This window comes from Leptonychotes weddellii, chromosome 15 (genome assembly GCF_054177405.1).
Source record: "Leptonychotes weddellii isolate Sample4059 chromosome 15, ASM5417740v2, whole genome shotgun sequence".
NCBI classification, from domain to species: domain Eukaryota; kingdom Metazoa; phylum Chordata; class Mammalia; order Carnivora; family Phocidae; genus Leptonychotes; species Leptonychotes weddellii.
Genome location: NC_138383.1, coordinates 39,497,184 through 39,517,481, shown reverse-complemented (window position 1 = coordinate 39,517,481; position 20,298 = coordinate 39,497,184). Strand labels below are relative to the sequence as shown.

The 20,298-nt window shown below is 55.8% G+C and overlaps 2 protein-coding genes across 2 annotated transcripts in view; both read left to right on the top strand.

Moving 5' to 3' along the window:
- Window positions 1-916: 916 nt before the first annotated feature.
- PRPF8 (pre-mRNA processing factor 8) overlaps window positions 917-20,298 on the top strand; it is a 335,003-nt gene continuing 315,621 nt past the window's right edge. Inside the window, exon 1 of the mRNA XM_081806063.1 lies at window positions 917-920. The gene's annotated coding sequence lies outside the window, so the exon portion shown is untranslated. The remainder of the gene's footprint in view (window positions 921-20,298) is intronic.
- RTN4RL1 (reticulon 4 receptor like 1) overlaps window positions 3,048-20,298 on the top strand; it is a 70,332-nt gene continuing 53,081 nt past the window's right edge. The window contains exon 1 of the mRNA XM_081806109.1: window positions 3,048-3,530. Within this exon, the coding sequence (XP_081662235.1) occupies window positions 3,518-3,530 (13 nt within the window). The 5' untranslated portion in view covers window positions 3,048-3,517. The remainder of the gene's footprint in view (window positions 3,531-20,298) is intronic.

The window sequence follows — 20,298 nt, the reverse complement described above, 5'->3', positions numbered from 1 at the left end:
TTTCTCTTGATCAGGCCTGGACTCCTGGGATCCCAAAGAGAAGGCATAGCAGCCAGGGAGACGGCCTTGACCTTTGGAAGAGCAGAGAACCTGCAGGACTGGCCCTTAGCCCTGTCTGCCCCATACAGCAATAGTCCCCAGGGCTGTTTGCCCGAGCAGCCCTCTGGCACCATCTTCCTCTCTCTGAGGGGGTGCTGTGAGCACGGCTGGCCCTTTAAGGTAGGTCTGCGGCCTGGGGTTCCCCTGGAGGCCCTCCTTGCTTGGAAACTCCTAATTAAGGTACATGGAGAAGTGAAAAACAAGCAGCCAGGGACAGGCCTCTCTGGGCAGTATGGGCTGGCTGAGAGTGAACAGCCAAGGGGAGGACCAGAAGGAGTCAGTGCTCTGACCCTCAGGCCACCGACTGATACTCTGAGGACAGTCATAGCTTTGGACAGGACTGTGGCCAACATGGGTCCCAGGAACACCCCTCTTGCCTTGATAAGAGCCCAGCCTGGACTTCTCATCTCCCCCAGGTTCTTTGAACTCCCAGGGTGCAAGATCTCAATTCCAGGGATCCCCGGAGTTCAGCCCCTCCCCCTTCAGGGCACTGAGGCCCAGCCTGTGGACAGCTTTAACTCTGGCTGCAGCTGTGAGTTCCCAGGGGGTGAGGATTGACTCCAGCAGAGCAGTGGCTTTTCCCTAGCAGGCACCCCATCCCTTAGGGCCTTTCCCTAGGCAGAAGTGGGGCCTGTTGATGATTGAAGGCCCTCATCCTCTTACAACATTGCCCCACAGCCTCTTGTGCTGAATGAGCTGCCCTAGCACCCATTAGGAAACCAGGTGATGTCTAGGGAGCATGTCCCCTAAGATACTGTAGTGAAGGACATTGGGGGCTGTCCTTCAACTTGGGCTGAGAACACCTCCATCTGTTTGTGGGGGGTCTCCCTGCCTGAGTTACTCAGCAGGCTGAGTAATTACTGCCTGACAAGAAGGCGGGCACAGTGCACCCCCACATTATACCACAACACCCGCCTAAGAGTCACCCCCACCCCCTGGCTGGACTCCAAAGCAGCACCCAGACCTCCTGAGGCCTGAAATAACGCTGCTTCTCACACTCACGCCCAGCCCCAGCTAACTTTGTCTGAGATGCTGGAGTTTATGGGGCAGGGGGGTCATGGGGAGGCAGCTCAGGGAGTTGGAAGGAGGATTAGCATACCCCGATTCAGGCCTACACTTTGGCACTGATCTGCTTTGTGACATGGAGCAAGTTGTTCAGCCTCCCTGGGCCTCAGTTCACTCACAGAGAGTTTCTGCCTTCAAGACCAGCTTTAACGTCTGGCAGGGTGTGGGGCCAAGTCCAGCCCTGCAGCTGGTCAAGGCTAAGAGAAAGAATACATCACCTTCAGTTCCATCCCAATATGGACCAATCTTCTGAATCTTCAGAACAAGGTTACTTTTTCACCTTCAAGCATTTGCACCTTCTCTCCTGCCTAGAATGCCCTTTTTCCTTCTCAGACTGATGAACTCAGCCCTCAGGACCCAACCTAAATGCCATCCCTTTGATGAAGGCTTTCTTGATCGTCCTTCACCCCTCACAGAGCTAGCAGAGCCCCCTCCAAAACTTTGTGTCTCCTCCTGTCACATTCTAAGATGGCTTGTGGGTCTTTCTTCCCCAACTATGCCCTAGGCTTTTGTAGTTAACATGCCAATGTAGTTAGCTGAAACCCAGAGCCTCGGTGCCATTGAATGCATGTGTGAGTGAATGAATGATACTGGCCTTCTTTCGCCAATCATACCAAGTTTTTCTCCAAGGGATTGCAACTGATTGTCTCACTTCAGTTAGCTCTCTTAGATGTCACCGGCTTAAAGCAGCACTCCCTGACCCCCTCATATCAGCTCTCTACTATACCCTGCTTGCTTTTCCTCCATGCATTGTCTCATCTGGACTTTTCTCATTTGGTGCCTATTAACTGTATTAAACTCCACAAAGGCAGGGACCTTGTCTTTTTCATTGGCTGAATCCCTAGGAATAGTAAAGCCCCACACGATTGACCCACAATAAATGCAGCCCATTTATTGAATGAGTGACAGCCCACTCTTTTTCCTTTCCCAGGACCCCTCTTATCCCAGGCCAGTAGGGGGTGCCGCCTCCACCCAGGATCTCGCCTGGCCTGAACCTTCTCTGCTCAGTGCAACTGGCCCCCTTCGGGACCTGCTTTCTAGGCGGTGCCTCCTTCCATTTTCCAGGAAGCCCCGGGTGGGGTCTGTGTAGACTGAAGGAGATCAGGGACCCCCACCCCCACCCCGTCTAGGCGGGGATAGCCCACCTGAGCCCCACATTGGTCCTCCCCTCTCTCTAGGATTTGCAACGGGGCCTCCCTGAATGCTAGCTGGGTGGACTAGACCAGCCTGGGGGCGCGCCACACCTACCCCCCAAAAGAATAGTATCCTGGGACGCGGGATGCGAGGCGGCTGGGTTTCCCGGAGCTGTCCTGGGCAGGGAGGAGCCGTCGAACCTCCGAGAAGGAAGCGGAGCCGGCTAGAGAGGATATGGGCAAGGGTGCAGACTTGTGATCGGGGTCTCTGGGCGGCAGTCCTCCCGTCCCAGCCGGTGGGCAGAGCGCACGCTTCCAGCCGCCTCTCTCAGTGACCTCCAGCCGCGAAGGGCGAGCGGGCGGGGGTTGGGCTGCGGGTGCGAGCTCCGGGAAGCCCGCGGGGCCCGGGAGGGGCTTTCGAGTGGCCCGACGGCCGCCCAAGGGCTGGGGCAGGTACTTGGACCGACGCGGGCCAAGGATCGTCCCCGGGGTCGGGCGCAGCGAAAACACCTTGGGAGGCGGTGCCGCGCGGCTGAGCGCCGCTGCCCTGGGAATAGGACGGCGCTCGGCACCGCGAGCTGAGAGCACTTTCATAAATTTTGTATGGGAGGCGCTCCGTGAGCGGGGGCGGGGAGCGGAGCGAGAGGGAGGGAGCTAGCGAGCGAGCGAGGGAGGGTGGGAGGAGGAAAGGTGGGGGAAGCCGGGGGGTGGGGGGAGGAAGGGAGGCGCCCCGCTCCGCCGATCGCTGGGTCCTGCAAACGCGCGCCGGGCGCTTTCCCCGGAGCTCGGCGGTGCGTGCGAGCGCCCTTTTGCAGCAGCCGCGGCGGCGGCGGCGGCCCGAGGGGGCGGAGAGGAGGGAGCCGCGGCCCGGCGGCCGGGTGGCCGGGGGGCGGCGTCCCTCCTCAAAACCGCCTGCAAAGAGCTCGGGGCTGCAGAAGCAGGCCGCCGGCTCCGCGGAGCAAGCCGCTTGTCCCGGGGCTGAGCGAGCGCGCCGGGCTGCCCGGCAGAGCCGCGGTTGCTAGTGGGCGCCGGTGCCCTCGGCGCGGGGCTCGGGCTCACCATGCCCCTGAGGGGCCGGGCTGCCGGGCACAAGCGGATCCCCGGCTTGCCCCCGCCTCGACGCGCTCGGATTAGCTGCAGCCGGCGCCCAAGGATTTGAATCCGGACTCTGGGAGGGAGCGCGCCTAGGCCGACCTCGGAGTGGCGGCCCCGCGGCCAACATGCTTCGCAAAGGTGAGTTGGAGCCGAAGGGGCAAGTTGGAGTTGAGTGCGCACGCGGCAGAGCCTCGAGCCCGGGAGCCACCCGAGAGCTCCCCGGCGCCCGAGGTCCTCGCCCGGGAAGCAGCCGCTGGCGGGCTGGCGGGCTGGCGGGCTGGCGGGCTTTGCGGGGACGCACCTGCGGAGGGTTTGCTGCTGGAGCTCAGCCCCTGTCGGTGGCCGGTTGCGAGACACGGGATTTGCACCATGGATCAAGCGGCCAGGCCTAGGGATCTGGCTCGGGGAGGTCATTTCGAGACCACTGTGAGCTACCCATGATGGAAGGGGAGCCGGCCTTCCGAGACCTTTGCTTTGCCATTATAAAGTTTTGCAGTTGCAGGCTCCATCCCCTGCGTGGGCGCCTGCTGCCGGTTCTGCCGCTTCGGCGGGGCCGGGTGCAGCCCGCGCTCCAGGGCGACCAGCGGTCAGTCACCGCGCCGCCCGGGCGCTCCCTGCGCGCCCTCGCTTCTCAGGCGGGGCCGGGACGCGGGCACCTTCCCTGCAGTCCTGCTTTGGTCCTCAGGGATGGGCTCTGGGCACGCGGCAGCCCAGGGGAGGTGGCTAGCGCCTGATGTCCGGTTCTTCAAACTTTCCTTATGCCTGGAGCAGAGAGATGGGACGGCGGGGGCCGTACCGGCTGCGTGCGGGGCAGGTGCCAGGCTCAACTTGAGGAGAGCTGGCCCCGCGACCACCTAACCACAATCCCCCTCCCATCCCCCCGCAGCCCGGCTCATTGCAGAGCGTTGCAAAGTTGGCGCGGGTGCTGGGGAAGTCCCGCCGCGCCCCCACGTGGCTGCCGCGCGGGGAGCTGTCCCCGGGGCCCAGGGAGGGCAGGTGACCACGCCGAGAGCCCGCAAGCCCTGTCTCCCGCTGCCCCGGCCTCGGCGTCTGCCTCCCTCCCCTCCCGGGTCGGGGCGAGCTGCGACGCTCGGTCGGGACCCTATCGTCTCTGGGCCGGGCCGGGTGGCCGGCGAGCCGCGGCGGCTGCGTCTGGCTGCCGGGGCCCTGCGGGAGCCGGCTGAGGCGGGAGCTCAGGTAGCTGAGGGGCCTGATCCCTGCGCTCCGCGCTCCTGCCTTAATCCGCCCCTGTTTCCATGGCAACAGACCGAGGTGTCGTAAGCACAGGATTCTGACCTCACAGTAGGATGGGGAAGGAGAAAACGGGCAGGGGGAGGTGGCGGAGGAATGGGCAGCGAAGCCCCAAGATGGGCGGAGAGGAGCAGATGTGGGGGTCGTGGAAGAGACCCCACAAGCAGGTGGGACAGGTGGGTGAAGAAACCACGCCTTCACTGGAAGCAGTAAAGGCTGTGTGGTGGTCCCGGCTTGCTCAGGCCTACAGGGGAGCCTCGGTTGCCCCATCGTGTCAATAGTCACAAACTTGTGTGTGACTTGTGTCTTCCACGTGGGTCGGGGCAGTGCCGGGGGGAAACGCTGACTGCCTTTTACTGTGGTGTGGGGAAAGTCTCTGCGGCTGGTTGGAGAAACCTCTTCACTGATACACCCCGGTTCCTTTTCCCTGCAGAAAGGGACTAAAAGTCCTTTCAGCAGCTAGCAGTGCTGGTCAGTGTCTGCACACAGAGGGTGATTTTTACAGAACTGAGCAGAAGCCGGGGTCTGAGAAGCTTGGGCCTGGAGTGTGCACACTGGCCTTGGTGGGTAAGGCTTCCTAGGCAGTTTTAAGAGGCCACCATGTCCAGGTTGCTGGGTCTGTGATGGAGATAATAGAGGGGAACTGACATCTCATTTTCCTTCTGGTCTTTTGTCTTTTGGCAGTTTACAGTTAAAAATGAGCCACAAAGCAGCCCGTGTACTTTATTTACATGGCTTAGGTGCCCAGGGAGGCTTGAGCAGCCTCCAGAAGCCTTTCTCTCCCATCCTTGCTAGCCAGAGACCCAACTCAGGATGAGCCCAGTGCATTCTGGGGGCCTCTCCTGGTGGAGGAGGCTCACTTACCCTGTTCAAGAGGTGGCCACTGGAGGCTTGGCAGTCATATGTGTTCACCACTTGGGCTATTTTTCCCTTCCTGCATGGCTTGGTTGGTGAGAGAGGTTCTACCAGCAAAGAGGTTTCCACCTGGATTGGCCGGAGGAAAACAGAGCAGAAAAGCCCTTTGCTGGGCTAGGCTCAGCTCCAGTGGCCTGCAGCCTGCTGCTGGGACGTTGTGTGGGCAAAGGACTTTTATTTTGGTCCTTTGCCGGACAATCTGCTCTCTCAGCCCCTGGTCCTGATCCGTAGGACTTGTTTCTTTTACACACACATACGGGACACTCAGATACGCTGTGTGGATTCTAGGTGTGTGCTCAAAGCCAAAGGCTAATGCCAAGGGAGGTGGCCATTGCAGTTTCTGCTTCTCGAATTCTTCCCAAAAGCTCCAAGCAACAATGTTATGGGATGGGTTCAGACCACTGTTGCAGTTTCCCTGCCTATCAGCTGCAGAGCCCTGCATGGAGTCCTGGACCTGGCGGAGTATCATAGTCTCGATTTGGAAAAGGATTTGAAAAAAGAAAGAGCAGCTATCCCTAGATCCTGGGGTAGGGTGGAAGAGAAACACCCTTGTACTTTTCTGTAAAGGGTTGGTTGGGCTCACGGTCTTGACAATGGAGCGCTTTGTGGAGTGAGGAGGCTCAGTGGTCTGAAGAAGGTGAATGTAGACATTGGATCATGGGGGTCATTGCTCTGACTTCTGGTTGTCCTATTACAGCAAGCTGGGTGCTGTCCCCTGGCAGGACATTTTAGGAATTGGGGGGTGCTGCCTTGTGTCTCTTAATGAAAGGACTCTACTGGCCATAGCCGCACCTCTGTGAACCAGAACAGCCTGAGTCGTCAGTGGATCCTGCTGCTGACAGTGCTGGTAGCTGGAGGCTTCAGCAGCTGCCTGCCCTCTTTTCCATCTCCTGGCCCCTGGCAGAACCAGGGATATAAAAAGCAAGCCTCTGGTCAGAGATGAGAGACAGGCAGGGCAAGCCATGCCCGGAGCCACCCAGCATCATCCAGGAAGAAAGGGAAGCCTGTTGGGGGTTTTGCTTTGCCAGAAGTAGCCTGCTTAAGGTCAGGATCTATGGTTTTCATTTTTAGAGCTATAAAAACAGAATGCAAATCAACAGCCTCTGGGCTAATACAGAACCTATCCTTAAAGTTTTTGCCTTGTTAAGTAAGGAAATAGAGTGCCAAATAGGCTTTGTTAAGTGGCAGTCTAATTAATAATTTAAAATCTTGTAGCTGTCTTTCATTAGAATATATCTGTACATCAACCACAAAATCAGTCAAACACGCTCATTTATAAGTTAATGCCATCCTTGAATAATTCAGCAAGAGCTAGATTAAGGCCTGCAATCCAGTAAGAAGCATTTTGTTCTTTTGGTTTCCATAGCCACATGGGCTGGCCTGGTGGCTGGATTGGGTCTCCTTTGTGTGAAGAAAGGGAGGAAGTGGGAGGAAGGGACCGCAGGGTCGTCAGTGCTTGGTGGATTTGAATCCAGAGGTTCCCTAGGTGACCTGAGAGTCTCCAGCTGTCCAGGTGTCAGCAGGCTCCACCTCTTGGAGCTATCCATAACAAGGTCCTCTGTAGCTCCAATAGAGAAGAGAAGGGAGGAATATTCCATGGACAGCCAAGACACTCTTCTTTCTGCTGCAGAGGAAGTATGTAGAGAGGAAGTTACAAGAGCCCTGCTCGGGAGGGTTGAGATATGAGGCTTTTTTAATCCCAAATCTTGGTGCAGAAACGAAATTTCAGTCTTCCCCGCCTAATTGTGTCCCACCCAGGGAATGCAGCCTGGTGGTAACCAGTGTCACCAAAACAGCTTCTTTCATTGGGAGCCTCTGGGCTGCTTCCTTTCTCAAAGCTCCTGGTCCTTATGCCAGAAAAGAGAAGCCAAGGGGAGGAATTTTAGGGGAGCACCAGGACACACCAATAGAAGAGAAGCAGCGGGAGTTGCTCATTAAAGCCCGTGCATGCATTTTCTCACCAGTGGCCAGAATAAAAGCAAGGCAAGGAGTGCATTGTTCTCCTTGTGAGCTCAGACCACATAGCAAGTGTGTTTTGGTTCGATTCCCGTCATGCCGATATGCGGCCAAGTCCTCGCTGCACTGCTCAGGCCCATCTTCTACAGAGAAACCATTCAGGACCCAGACCCCCCGCTCGGGCACATTGGCTCCTGCACCACCGGAAGGCAGCCTGGAGTTTCTGGTCTGTCTCAGGCCACTGATCCCGAGGCCCCTGGAGGCTTTAAGGGCACTATTTGTGAACACCAGGTAGATAACTGGAGCAGACGGTGGACCTGATGCCAGGAGAATATTCTTGGCCAAGTTTGAAAAGGGGAAGTCTCTTTAGGAAGAGGAAAAGGGGGGGGGGGAGGGTGGGTGTCTGTCCCCTGACCTGTGGCCGCATTGACAGCAGATGGGACTGAGGAGGGAGGCCTGTGGGGTGAATCCAGCTCCAAGCTTTGGAGTCATAGTCTGAAAAAGGACAGAGCAGAGAGGGGTTCACTTGCTGGAGAGGAGAAGGAGGGGGCAGGCATCATGAAGGATGTCAAGAACGGATCTGTTGGGTACCATCTGCAGCAAAGTAGTGGTTAAGGTTAAAGCAGAGAGGAGATGACAGGGAGGGAACAGATGGCCAAGGAAGCAAAATAGCTGGCGAAACGGGAACAGAGCCTCCAGGGACAGCAGAAGGCAGGACCTCCGCGCAGAATGCCGGAAGCAGCCCTTCCTTGGGGTGCACTGGCCAGGCCACCCTGACTAGAAGTGAGTCGGAAAGAGGAGTGGGGCAGGGACTTCAGAGGCCTCAAGGCCTGGGACAACACCTAGGGAGACATCAGCTCCAAGGTTAGGGGGCCCAGAGCAGGGACCTCCTTGGATGCCTTTGAACTGGGGAGAGGAGGCACCCTGACTTGGGGCCCCTCACTAGGGCAAAGCCACGCCATGTCAGGTCTCAGAGCATGCCTGGTTGAGCCCCCCAGGAGGAGGTATGGATGCTAGCGGAGACAGGGGCAGCAAGGGCCCACCCGTGCCAATCCCTGTCCATGCACTGCCAATACCTGCTTATAATTAATTACTGATGGACCAAGCTAGGTGTACTCCATACCTTTTGTCATGTCATCTCCACAGTTGCCCTTTGAGGTCAGTCTGTACTTGTTCCTGCTCTACAGATATGGAAACTGAGGCACAGACAAATGAAGTCCCTTGCCCCGGGTCACTCGGCTGGCACATTATTGAGTCAGAATGCAGTCCCAGATCCGACAGCCACCACACTGTTTCACTTGCTTGCTCTCTTAACCCCTAAGCTCCACTGTCTCACATGCCCATCTGCCTTGAATTTACGTGACATTTGTTTTGCGGGGTGCTGAATCATTTGTATCTTGTTACAGAGCTCCCTGGTAGTTCCCATGCGCTCCCCTTCTGCTGTACCTCCAGGAGCGTCTCTGGCTGGGACCTGGGGCTCTAGGACCCCGAGCCAGGGTCTCCCCTGTCCTCTTCTTCCCTAGCCCTCGCTGTGTCTGGGCAGACACACCCTCACCTGCTGCCTCCTGCCTCCTGCCTCCGGCTGTGGTTTCTTCATGGCAGAGACTGGGACCCTAGGCCAGCACCATCCTGCCTGCTTTCAAGCCATTGAGAAAGTCTGGGACACGGTTTATTTGGGGGCTGGGCCTTCCCCATACGTTGCTCTTCCTGGCTAGCCTGGTGAGCTTGTTCACACAGCTACACCCCAGACTGGCGGGTGCTTGTGTGGGGCGCAACAGCCCCAGGTATGGCCCAGGTGGGTGGTAGCTGGCAGGCTGGATGAAGCGGGGTCCCTCCACCTGTACCTACCCCCCACCTCTGGAGTTCTCCCTCACTCCTGGGGTGGTGTTCCCATGGCCCAGCCCTAGTCTGTTAGCTGGACTGTAACCTCACAGCTCAGACCTGTCCTCCAGAAGGGACTTCTCCTGCCCCCTTCCAGCCATGGTTGAATTCCAGAGGCCAGTTTTCCCTGTGGTTTGGAAAAGAAAGAAGATGAGTTAAGGCCGAGAGTCTAGGTGGTCTTGGGAGGGAGAAGGGCAGACTCCCACCTCTGAGTGAGGAGCTCCCCCTGCCACGGTGAGGCAGGGGGTCTGATCTCACAGATAAGCCGGTCCTTCTGAGCCTGTGATCATTGTCTAATCAGTCAGCGAAGTTGGGATCCAAACCAGCAGACAGCCTCTGCTATCTGATTCAGGAGAGTTGCTCTGGAGGCCTCCGTGCTGGCATGGCAAGAGGGTTGGCACAATACAGTGTGTGTGTGTGTGTGTGTGTGTGTGTGAGTGTGTGTGTGCACGTGCATATTTGCAGAAACACACCTGGCAGGCATGCAGCAGGCTCCGGAAGTGTGCATGCCAGAAGTCTGCCGTTGCAGAGTAGAGCACCCCTGTGCCTGCGCCCCGCCCCACTGGTCGTGCAGCCTTCGTCGGCACCTGCACCTCGGGGCCAGCAGCACGGCGTTGGTGACATTAGTGGGCTGGCGAGCTCGTCAGGGGAGGCCTCCGGGAGTGAGTGGGCCAGTGCTCTACGCACCACGCGTCGGGCGTCCAACTCTGGCGTGTGGCGTCAAAGCTTGGTGAGCTGGTGTGTGGCTGCCCTGCAGGGGTGGGTTCTAGGGGACAGGCCCCAGCAGACCCTGGAGAGGGGCCTCTTGGCAGCTTCCTGGGCTGATTCCAGAGGGCTGTGGCAGCGTCGTCAGGGTGGGTCTGCAGGAAATTGAGCAGAAGTCTCCCCCAAGTCAGGAGAAAAGCTGGGCTCCCAACTCGCAGCCCACTGAGATGGTGTGAAAGTTTGCTTCTGCCTCTAAAATTGCCCTAGCAGAGTTTGCCATCTCTCTCTGGGCACCTGCACCAACACAGTGAAGGAGGCCTTTACATATGGTTGTGTAGAGAGATTCACGAGGCCCTAGGGGGAAAATTGGCATTCTTCTTACAATGATTTATTTATAGGGCGATTGGATGATGGGGATATGGAGGCTAAGGTGCTTCCATTAGTGAGAAGCACACGAGGCAGAAAGCCTTGCTCTGTATTTGACATTTAGTGGGGCGACTCCTACCAGGGAGCTGCTTTTTCTTTTAGAAGGTTTTGCCTTTAATGTTCTATTCATGGGCTTGCCCGAGCAGGCCGGGAGAAGGAAGGAGCATGCAGTGCGGTGGGCTAGCAGGCTGAGGCCAGGCAGCCTAGGGGGCAGGCAGGGCCCGCTGGGTCCCTCCGTAGCCAGTGCGGGGGCAGCCGGGCAGGCCCGAGCTGGGGGGAGCGGCTCCGTTCCTACTGCGGGCTGCCTCCTTGGCAGGAGCTGCGCGCAGCACGCCCTTTCGTGTTTACTCTGCTGTGCGTCTCCGTTTTCGCTGGCCGCCCGGCTCTGCCTCCAACAGCGGCGGCTCTGGGCGACCCCGGCTTCGGCTTGGCCACGGCCCTTTTCCTCCTAGGGACCGTGGCGTTGTAGAAAGAATACCGAAGTTGGAGTCCCAGGGCTGCGTTAGGTTCCACCTCTGTGGCCGAGCCTCTAGGACCCTGGGTACATTTCCTCCTCCCTGGGCCTCAGTTTCTCCGTCGATAATAGGACTGGATTGATGGCTTTTCAGGTGTTTTTCGTAAGAACTGTTTTGTCCAATGATATCCACTGTCGGAGCCCAGAATGTAACACAGAGAAGCCTAAGTGGGCCTGGTCAGAGCTGGGGAGAGGGGCGTCCAACTCTGGCCTCACGGACACCCTGACAGCCCTCCAATTTGGAGACGGGGGAGTCTCTCATGGCCCCTTTCGGCAAGACAGTGGCCACAGGAAGGCCACTGGGTGTGCTGGGTGTGGTGTGTTAACAAAGGGACAGAGCCGTGCCTGCAAGGCTCGAGGTGTGAGCTCTGTCTCTTGCAGTGGGAGTGGGTTGTCACCTCCTCTCCTTTTGGACCCCTGGTGACCACTTAGCTCTCTGAGAGGAGCTGTCTACACTTGGCGTCTCCTTGCCCTCCCCTCCTCTCTCACTCCTCAACCCAGACGCCAGGCTGTGTCCTCTGTCACTCGACTGTCACCGCTCTGGCCTGATGCTGACCCTACCACACGTCTTCCTCTCGTCCCACCTGACCTTCTCGTGGCATCGGACTGTTGGCCGTGGTTTTCCCATAGCTCCGCTGATGGCAGCTCCCCTGGTCTTTCTCCTCCTTTGCTCGCCCACAGAGCCGGCTGCTTCTTCTCAGCCTTCTCTGCCAACCCCACCACTTCTCACCATCCTCAAACGTGGCATCCCCCCCAGGCACCGCCCCGGGTGCTATCTCACCCCTCGCTCTCCTCTGGGGGCCTTCAGCGTGTCCTTGTCTGTGGAGGTGCTGCCTCTGGCGTCTAGGGCCGTCCGTCCCGCTGCCCCCCTCCCCGCCCCACAGGCCCCTTCAACTCCACGTGTCCGAACCTGTACTTATACCTGAGCTCGCAGCAGACCCACTCCTTCCCCACTTCCCTCCATCTTGGTGTCTGGCACCATCAACCTCCCAGGCCCCCTCAGCTCAAGCACTGGACCCACGATGAGCCCTCTCACCCCACCCCTCCCCGCTAGTTCATCTCCAAGTGCTGTCCTTTCCCCCCTCGGCGGCCTTCACACCTTCTCCCCCGCTGCCTGCACCCCAGCCCAGGCTGTCTTCTTCTCCCTGACCTTATGGGCAGCTAGCTCCCTGTCACCTCTCTTGCCTTCACCCAATCCAGTTTTACGCTGTGGCTACATTCTACAACGCCACCTGCTCTCATCCCCTCCCTTGCTTAAAACACCTACAGAGATTTCTTTTTCTTCAGGGGATGGTCCAGACTTCCCAGCTGGATGGCCCATAATATTCTGTGCTTCCTGGTCATTATATCCAGCCTGTTTTTATTATCTGCCCTCCTCACTGGAAAGTAGGTTTCATGAGGAGACCGGTTAGTCCCCCTCCCCCCGCCCCTCCAGATCTGCTCTCTGGCCCAGGAGGTTGGCCTGTCCAACGTCAACAATGAGCTCCCACACCCTCTTGCTTCCAGTTGGCTTTAACCAATGGTGAGTCACCATGAGTTCTCCTGCCCCTCCATCATCCCCCAAAGATTCTTCCAGAAGTGCAGCCTGAGATAAGGATTCAAGTGTAAATTGTATACTTGGGAGGCATCCTAGAAAATGTCAGTAGGTGAGCTGGGAAGTGAGACAGAGAAGGGAAGAGGCCAATAAGGGGCCCGTGGTTGAGCAAATGAACACTGTGGGCAACCAGAACGTAATCCCGTCAGGGAACTTGGGGATACAGTTTAGAACATGCACCTCAAAGTTATCTCACTGAAGGGAGGGAGCAGGGGTATTTATACACAGCTCCTACCCATCATTGGCTGAGCGGTGTTCTTGGTGTAGAGATGAGATCCCCCCTCACTTTTGGCCTGCTCTGTGGGTGAGCGGAGCCAGCTCCTCTGCTAGAAAAAGCCCTCAGGCAAAGAAATGCAGGTTCTGCCAGTTGGAAGTCAGGCTGGTGTGTGCTAAAATGGTGAAAGCAAGGGATAGGCAGGCCTCCACAGCATCTGCTCCACAGCTCCTGCCAGTGAGCTCCAGGTTCAAAAGAGCTCCCTCCTGTCAGCCCCAGGGCGGAGAGGAGGTGGGGGCAAATGACAGTCTCTCTTCCCCATTTCCCTACCCAGATTCTCTGAGTTCTGTGTACTCATCAGATTAACTACCAGGACCCGAGTAAAACAGCACCCTGCACGAAAGAAAATGGAGCACATAGTGACATTGGGTAGCGTTGAATCCATAACTAATGTCATGTCTCCATGAATTGGTTAGAAATGTTGATTCAGTGATTGTACACAACCACAAATCGCTGGTTTGGGAACCCAAAAAACGTAGTACCAAAACCTCATTTTGAAATTGTTCTGTGGGGCATCTGGTGGCTCAGTCGGTTAAGCGGCTGACTCTTGATTTCAGCTCAGGTCATGATCTCGGGGTCCTGGGATGGAGCCCCGTGTCAGGCTCCGTGCTCAGCGCGGAGTCTGCTTAGGATTCTCTCCCTCTCCCTTGCCCCTCCCCCGCATTTTTAAAAATTAAATTGTTTTGTAATCATAAGAAAAATCAAACCATGATAACCTAGTGCTTAAAAAAAAAGGAAAGAAAAAGAAAGAAGAAAAGAACAGAGGCTGAGTAAAGTACAAGAGGGCTCTCTGTAGCTATCTAGCTGCATCTACTTGGGAAGAGCTCTCCAGGCCCAGGAAACAGCAAGTGCAAAGGCCCTGAGGCAGGAGTATTCTTGATACAATACCTGGCTGCCTCTGGGGCTGGGGCTTTAGTACCAGGAACCAAGAGAACACACACTTTTTTTTCTTTTCTCAATCTTACAGCTTTCCTGTGCAGTGTTTCATTAAAAGCAGAAAAGGCAGGTCTTATTGGCCCCAAGTTACAGATGAGGACACTGAGGCTCAGAGAGGCTACATGGCTCATACAGGGCCTGGGGCTACTGCCGCCTCACCCCAGCCCAGCTCTTCTCCTCTGTGGACCCAGGAAGCTAGGAGGCATAGAAACAACAGAGCCAGCTGGACATGATCATGAGGACATCTGGCAGGACAGGAGCTGTGTTGGGAGAAGAAATAGAACTCTTACTCTGAAAAGTTTAAGGTGTACTTGGCAGATTTTTATGGAACAAAATTTGCACTATTGATTCCGTGGCAAATAAAAACCTCTTGTGGACGCTCTGGGCTTCAGAGATCTGAAATGTTTGACTGAGACTGGACTGAACATGAGATCAGCCAAGCTCGGGTGGGGCCTGGGGTGAGGAGACTGCCTGTTTTGTCTTCTCTGAGAAAATGACTTGTTACTTTGAACTGCTGCCTCTCCTCCCAGGGAGGGAGGCTCCGGGGTGTTGCCCAGGCCCCAAGCCTGCAGCTGGAACAAAATCTCTGAGCCAAGGGACAGAGGCCAGGGCGGTTCACAGGGCCACACTCAGGAGAATGCACCAGCCAAGGGGGACATTGTGCTGCCCAGCTGTGGGCCGCCAGTTGGCCCTGGGGCCGCCTGGAGGTAGGCGTGGCTCTCATCTTCCTGTAACCGGCCCACCACCCCTGGTGGGCTGCTGTTTCTGCCTTCAGTGGACAAATCTGATTGCAGGGATTCAAGGTAGCTCATTGGAAGTGGGGGATTATTGTGAGGAGATGAGTGCCTGGGGCTCCGGAAGTCTCCAGGAAAGGGAGTAGCTCTAGGAAGTAGCAGGCTTTCTGTGGTGCCTCTCCTTCCACCCAACCCAGCTGCCCCTGCTTCTGCCCCACCGTCTGTGCCCATGACTTGTCACCTTGTACCAGGCCCAGTATGGTCACCCAGGACTGCTTGCTCTTCAAAATGGCCTTTCACCTCCTCCACTGCTAATTGCCTCGCATTCTTTGTATCCCAGCCTCAGTTCCCAGAAGGAAGACCTCAGTTGAGCCAGCCATGTTTTTCTATGTTATAGATCACAGTCACCTATGAATTGTCTATCCATGGATGAGCTGGCTGCCTTTTATTCTGTCAGCCAAGAGGAGTATGGGCGATGTGTCTCCATGTGACAAACATTTAACAGCTATTGAGTGCCTGCCTACTGCTGCCTTGGCCCTAAGCATGAAGCAAAGAGTAAAAATCAAGTCCCCCGTTCCTATGGAGCTTGTGTTCTAGTGGGAGGAGAGAGACCATGAACGACTAACTATATTCTGTCAGGTAGGGAGAGGTGCTTAGAAGAAAAGCCTGTTAGAGGGTGAATTAAGGAACAGAGGGTGACCAGAGAGGTTTTATTTTATTTTATTTATTGTTATTATTTTTTTAGATTTTATTTATTTGAGACAGAGAGAGAGAAAGAGAACACAAGCAGGGAGAGTGGGAGAGGGAGAAGCAGACTCCCCATGGAGCAGGGAGCGCAATGTGGGGTTCAATCCCAGGACCCTGGGATCATGACCTGAGCCGAAGACAGACGCTTAACCCACTGAGCCACCCAGGCACCCCTAGAGGGGTGTTATTTTAGAAAGACTGGGAAGCCTTTCTGATAAGGTGACATTTCAATAGAGGCCTAAGGGAGGGAGGGCTCTCTGCAGCTATCTGAGTTGCTTCTGCTTGGGTAGAGCTCTCCAGGCAGAGGGAATAGCAAGTGCAAAGGCCCTGAGGCAGGAGTGTTCTTGATACAGTACCTGGCTGCCAAAGGCCATAGGCAGGTCTGGCATCTGAGGTATAGCCCATGAAGTAGTGTCAGGTTCCTTTGGAGAGGACTAGAGCTTGGTGTCAGTCCCAAGTTCATCAGCCACTTGGCTAGGGGGAGGAGCCAAAGTACAAAGCAAAGCAACATTATGGCGGGAGGAGGAGTGGTGGGTCTAGGGATTGCCCTTCCCACTGGGGCCAGATGCTTCTCCTGCGTTAATGTGGCCCAGTCTGCAGCCTGAATACAGGGTCACAGATCACTTCCCATAAGCCCTTCCCTTTAACTCTGAGCTTCATGAAACACAGAACTTAGTTCTGTGGATGGTCTTGTCTTTTTCATTTATACATCAGCCTGTTCTCCCCAATTAGACTGTCATCTCTGACCAGGCTTGAGCCCCTGTGCTCCCTTGTAATTGTTTCCTAAATAACCAAACTCTCACTATGGACCAGGTGCCACGGGGAGTGAGTGATAGGCTGAAGACCCATCCCCATGCAGGAAACTTGCCTCCTGGTGGGAGAGAGAAGCCACACACCAGGGCAGTGGAGGCCAGGGTAGCTTGGGAAGGAAGGTGTTTTCAGGCCAGTGGGGCAGGTGGGGAGGTCCCTGCTCAAAGGCTTTGTGGGTGGAGGAGGGCCTGGTAGGAACAGGCAGGGTGGGAAGGTTGGAGAGCAAGGGGACGACTGTACATAGACCATGATGGCTGCATGGGGTGGTGGCGGATTTTGGTTGCAGAGCAGATTGAGGGCAGCCCAATTGTTTCAGAGCCCTAAGTACCAGGGAGGAGGAGGATTGGTTGACTCATCAGCCACAGAGTAAAATTTTTGAACTTCCCAAATAATGCATACATATGACAGAAAACATTGGATTGGCTAAAGGAAGAAAATCACGGGATGCCTGGGTGGCTCAGTCAGTTAAGCGTCTGCCTTCGGCTCAGGTCATGATCCCAGGGTCCTGGGATCGAGTCCCGCATCGGGCTCCCTGCTTCTCCCTCTGCCTCTGCCTCTCTCTCTCTCTCTGTCTCTCATGAGTAAATAAATAAAATCTTAAAAAAATAAAAAATAAAAATAAAGGAAGAAAATCACTATCATCCCACAACCCAAAGAGTGAAGTGTGGGAAAGCTAAGCCCTCCCAGGGCATTTGGTGCGTTTGGTATATCCTTCTGTGCTGCTTCCTGCATTCATGCAAAAGTACCCTGTCTTGTTGCATCTACAGTATATCTCAGATACTAGGTTCAGGAATTTCTAGGTGGATAATTCTTCTTCTTCTTCTTTTTTTTAAGTTTTATTTATTTAAGTAATCTCTGCACCCAACGTGGGGTTCGAACTCCTGACCCCAAGATCAAGAGTCGCATGCTCTACCGACTGAACCGGCCAGGAACCCCTCTAGGTTGGTAACTCTAAACGTATTTTAATGGCTGCAGAATGTTCCATCGTATGACTACCGTCCCCTCAGGCTGTGCACAGAGGCTGTTTCCAGCTTTTTGCTGTTCGACGTGTTAGCCAACATCTGTGCCACACGCCCATGGCTGTGTGGGCTTCTGAGCAGGGGAGGGAAGAAGTGTGAGAGGTCAGGGTCTTCACAGGGAGCCCGGTGCGTGGAGGCCATCGTGGGACGTCAGTGACGCCCCTTTGGTGGGCGGGCTGGATACTACCCCAAGTAGCAGCCCGCCAGACCTGAAGCCTTCTGGGGATGTGGAGAGGAGGCAGGTCCGGAGGCGGGTCCGTGCGTGTGCGCGCGCGTGTGTGTGTGCGTGCACGCACATGTGTTGTGGCCGTGAACATGGCCTAAGTCTCCAGTGAGGCAGGCTGTGGTCAAACCAAAGGGAAAGGTGTACAAAGGCATTAGTTTTCCTTGGGGTTGGGTGGCACCAAAAACTGAGGATGGAGTATGAGGAAGAGCATGCCCCTTGCTTTTGGTTTGGACCAGGGGATTTGTGTGATTTTGACAGTTTTGTCGGATCTTTTTTTGTTTTTTATTTATTTTTATTTAATTTTTTTTTTTAAAGATTTTATTTATTTATTTGAGTGAGAGAGAGAAAGAGCACAAGAGGGGGAGCAGGAGAGGGAGAAGCAGACTCCCTGCCGAGCAGGTAGCCCGATGCGGGACTCGATCCCGGGACTCCAGGATCATGACCTGAGCCTAAGGCAGTCGCTTAACCAACTGAGCCACCCAGGCACCCTCTTTTTTTATTTTTTAAAGATTTTATTTATTTGAGAGAGAGCGAGAGAGAGCACGGAGGGAGATGGAGAAGCAGACTCCCCGCTGAGCGGGGAGCCCGACATGGGACTTGATACCAGGGCCCTGAGATCGTGACCTGAGCCGAAGGCAGTCGCCTAACTGACTGAGCCACCCAGGTGCCCCAGCTCTTTCATATTTGGTGCTAGAAGGGACTTTGTAGCTCAGCTGAGAAAACCGAAGCACAGAGAACTGCCGTGGCTTGCCCAACATCACACAGCATTAGGAGTGATTGGCTCATGTGTTTTCTAGAACGTCCAAAGCGTGCTGCATGCTGGCTGGTGACATGGGTAACTGCCCCTTATCTGTCCAGGACCCCATCCCCGGACTCCTCCTGCGCCTCTAACCCAGCTGAGCATACAGTACTAGTGGCTGTCCTTGCTCAGTGGAGGCTGGTGGGGAGGGCTCATTCCAGGGGTCAGTGGACAAGCCCTTCATCTCCAAGTGGGTTGCTTAAGCACACAGGATCTGGCCAGACCCAGGTTCAACTCCTGGGAATGACCTGATTTCTCTGAACTTAAGTTTTTCCATCTTTAAAGTGGGGCTACTGATGAGAATACCTGCCTTGTAAGGTTGTGTATATTAAACAAGACAATCCTGGGGCACCTGGGTGGCTCAGTTGGTTGGGCTTCTGCCTTCGGCTCAGGTCATGATCCCAGGGTCCTGGGATCGAGTCCCACGTCGGGCTCCCTGCTCAGCGGGGAGTCTGCTTCTCCCTCTCCCTCTGCCCCTGCCTCTGCTCTCTTTGTCTCTCTCTCTCTCAAATAAATAAAATAAACAAGACAATCCTGATAAAGTTCTTGGCGCTTGACTGTGCCGGGAGCTCCGGGAATGTTGCCCTCAGTGTTAGCTGCCCTCAGTGTTAGCAGTAATAGCGAGAACTTCTGTGTTACCCTTCCCGCAGGCCAGGCCTGACTACCGTGTGAAGTTTTGCCTCCTTGTGACCAGGGCTGAGTCTGAATGAGCAGCCCGGCTGACACGGGCCAGCCCTGGCCAGGAGCAGGAGTCTCAGGACTAGTAGGGATGGGTCAGGTCACCTTGGGTAGAGGGGGCCACCCTTTCTGGGGAGGACTGGCTCTGTCCTGAACTCCCTGCTCCCTCTGCCCAGGGTCAGGGAGGTGTCCGCTAAGGCGACGCAGGGGAGCAATGGGAAGCATTCTCAAGTGGGTTTCTTTGGCTTAGAAAGCTGAGATGACGTTGGAGGCTTCCCCAGAAAGCTGGTCCATCATCGGCAACCGCCCGCCTAGGCCCTGACCTCTACTCAGCGGCCTTCTCTTCAAAACAAGATCTTCCCGATCAGAAAAGAAAGCCCAGCCCCAGCCCAGAGCCTTGGTCTCTTGATCTGTGAAATAGTCAGTGGTTTTGCCTGATTCCTCTCAAAGTTATTTCTGTTCTTCCCAGGTTTTCTCTCTGCGTCTACAGCGGAGCGGATGAGAGCAAGGGCCATGGAGTAGGACAGGTGGGACCCCGGGCCCTGCCCCGCCGCTTACCAGCTGCCTGACCTTGGGCAAATGCTTTTACTTCTCGGGGCCTCAGTTTTGTTATCTGAAATACAGGGCTACTGCCACCTGCCTCTTGGGGTTCTGAGAATTCTTTTTTTTAAAGGGGTTCTGAGAATTCTCGACCAAATGGACGTGAGGTGCCTTCCCGGCAGGTAGCAAGGCCTCGGTGAGTCACTGCAGCTGCGCTGTCTTCACGCAAGCCTGTTACTCAGCAGCCGTGTGCCGAGGCCCACTGCGTGCCAGGCTCTGTGGGGACTCGGAGAACCAGAATGAATGCCACAGTCCTGTCCTCAGGGGCCTTGCCTCCCCTGCCTTTTCCCACATGGTAGATCTCTCTCTTCTTTGTTCTAGGCCCCACCTTGCCCTCTTGGGGATCAGGCCTCAGGGGACCTCAGTGTCTTTGCACTAGGCTGACGACCGGACCCCTTTTCAACAGGCTGATACAATCATAGGAGGAGAAGGGTGTATCTGTGGGGCTGGCCCTGGGTGAAGCCCTCAGAAGGTCTGGGGCGAGCTGTGTCACTGCCCCTAGGGAGGAATGCAGAATGGATTTCTCTCTCTGGCCACTTCCTTGGAAAGAGTAGGAACCCTGAGAGAGCCATGGAGGGAGAGAAAGAGCTGAGGATCCCTGCCTGCCAGGGGCGCAGCCTGTGCAGCCCCAAATGGGGCCCAGACCCCTCCCACCCACCCCCTGCCCTCCATGGAGATGAGCTGTGGGCTCTTCCCTGTACCTGCGGTAGGAGGTCCTGCTCACCTGTCCAGTACCCCAGCCCTCCTCCACCCGCTGGAAACTGGCCAGGGCGGTTTTCCTAACTGGCTAGCCACATTACAATCTCAACAGAATTAACCAAAAAAAAAAGAGAGAGAGAGA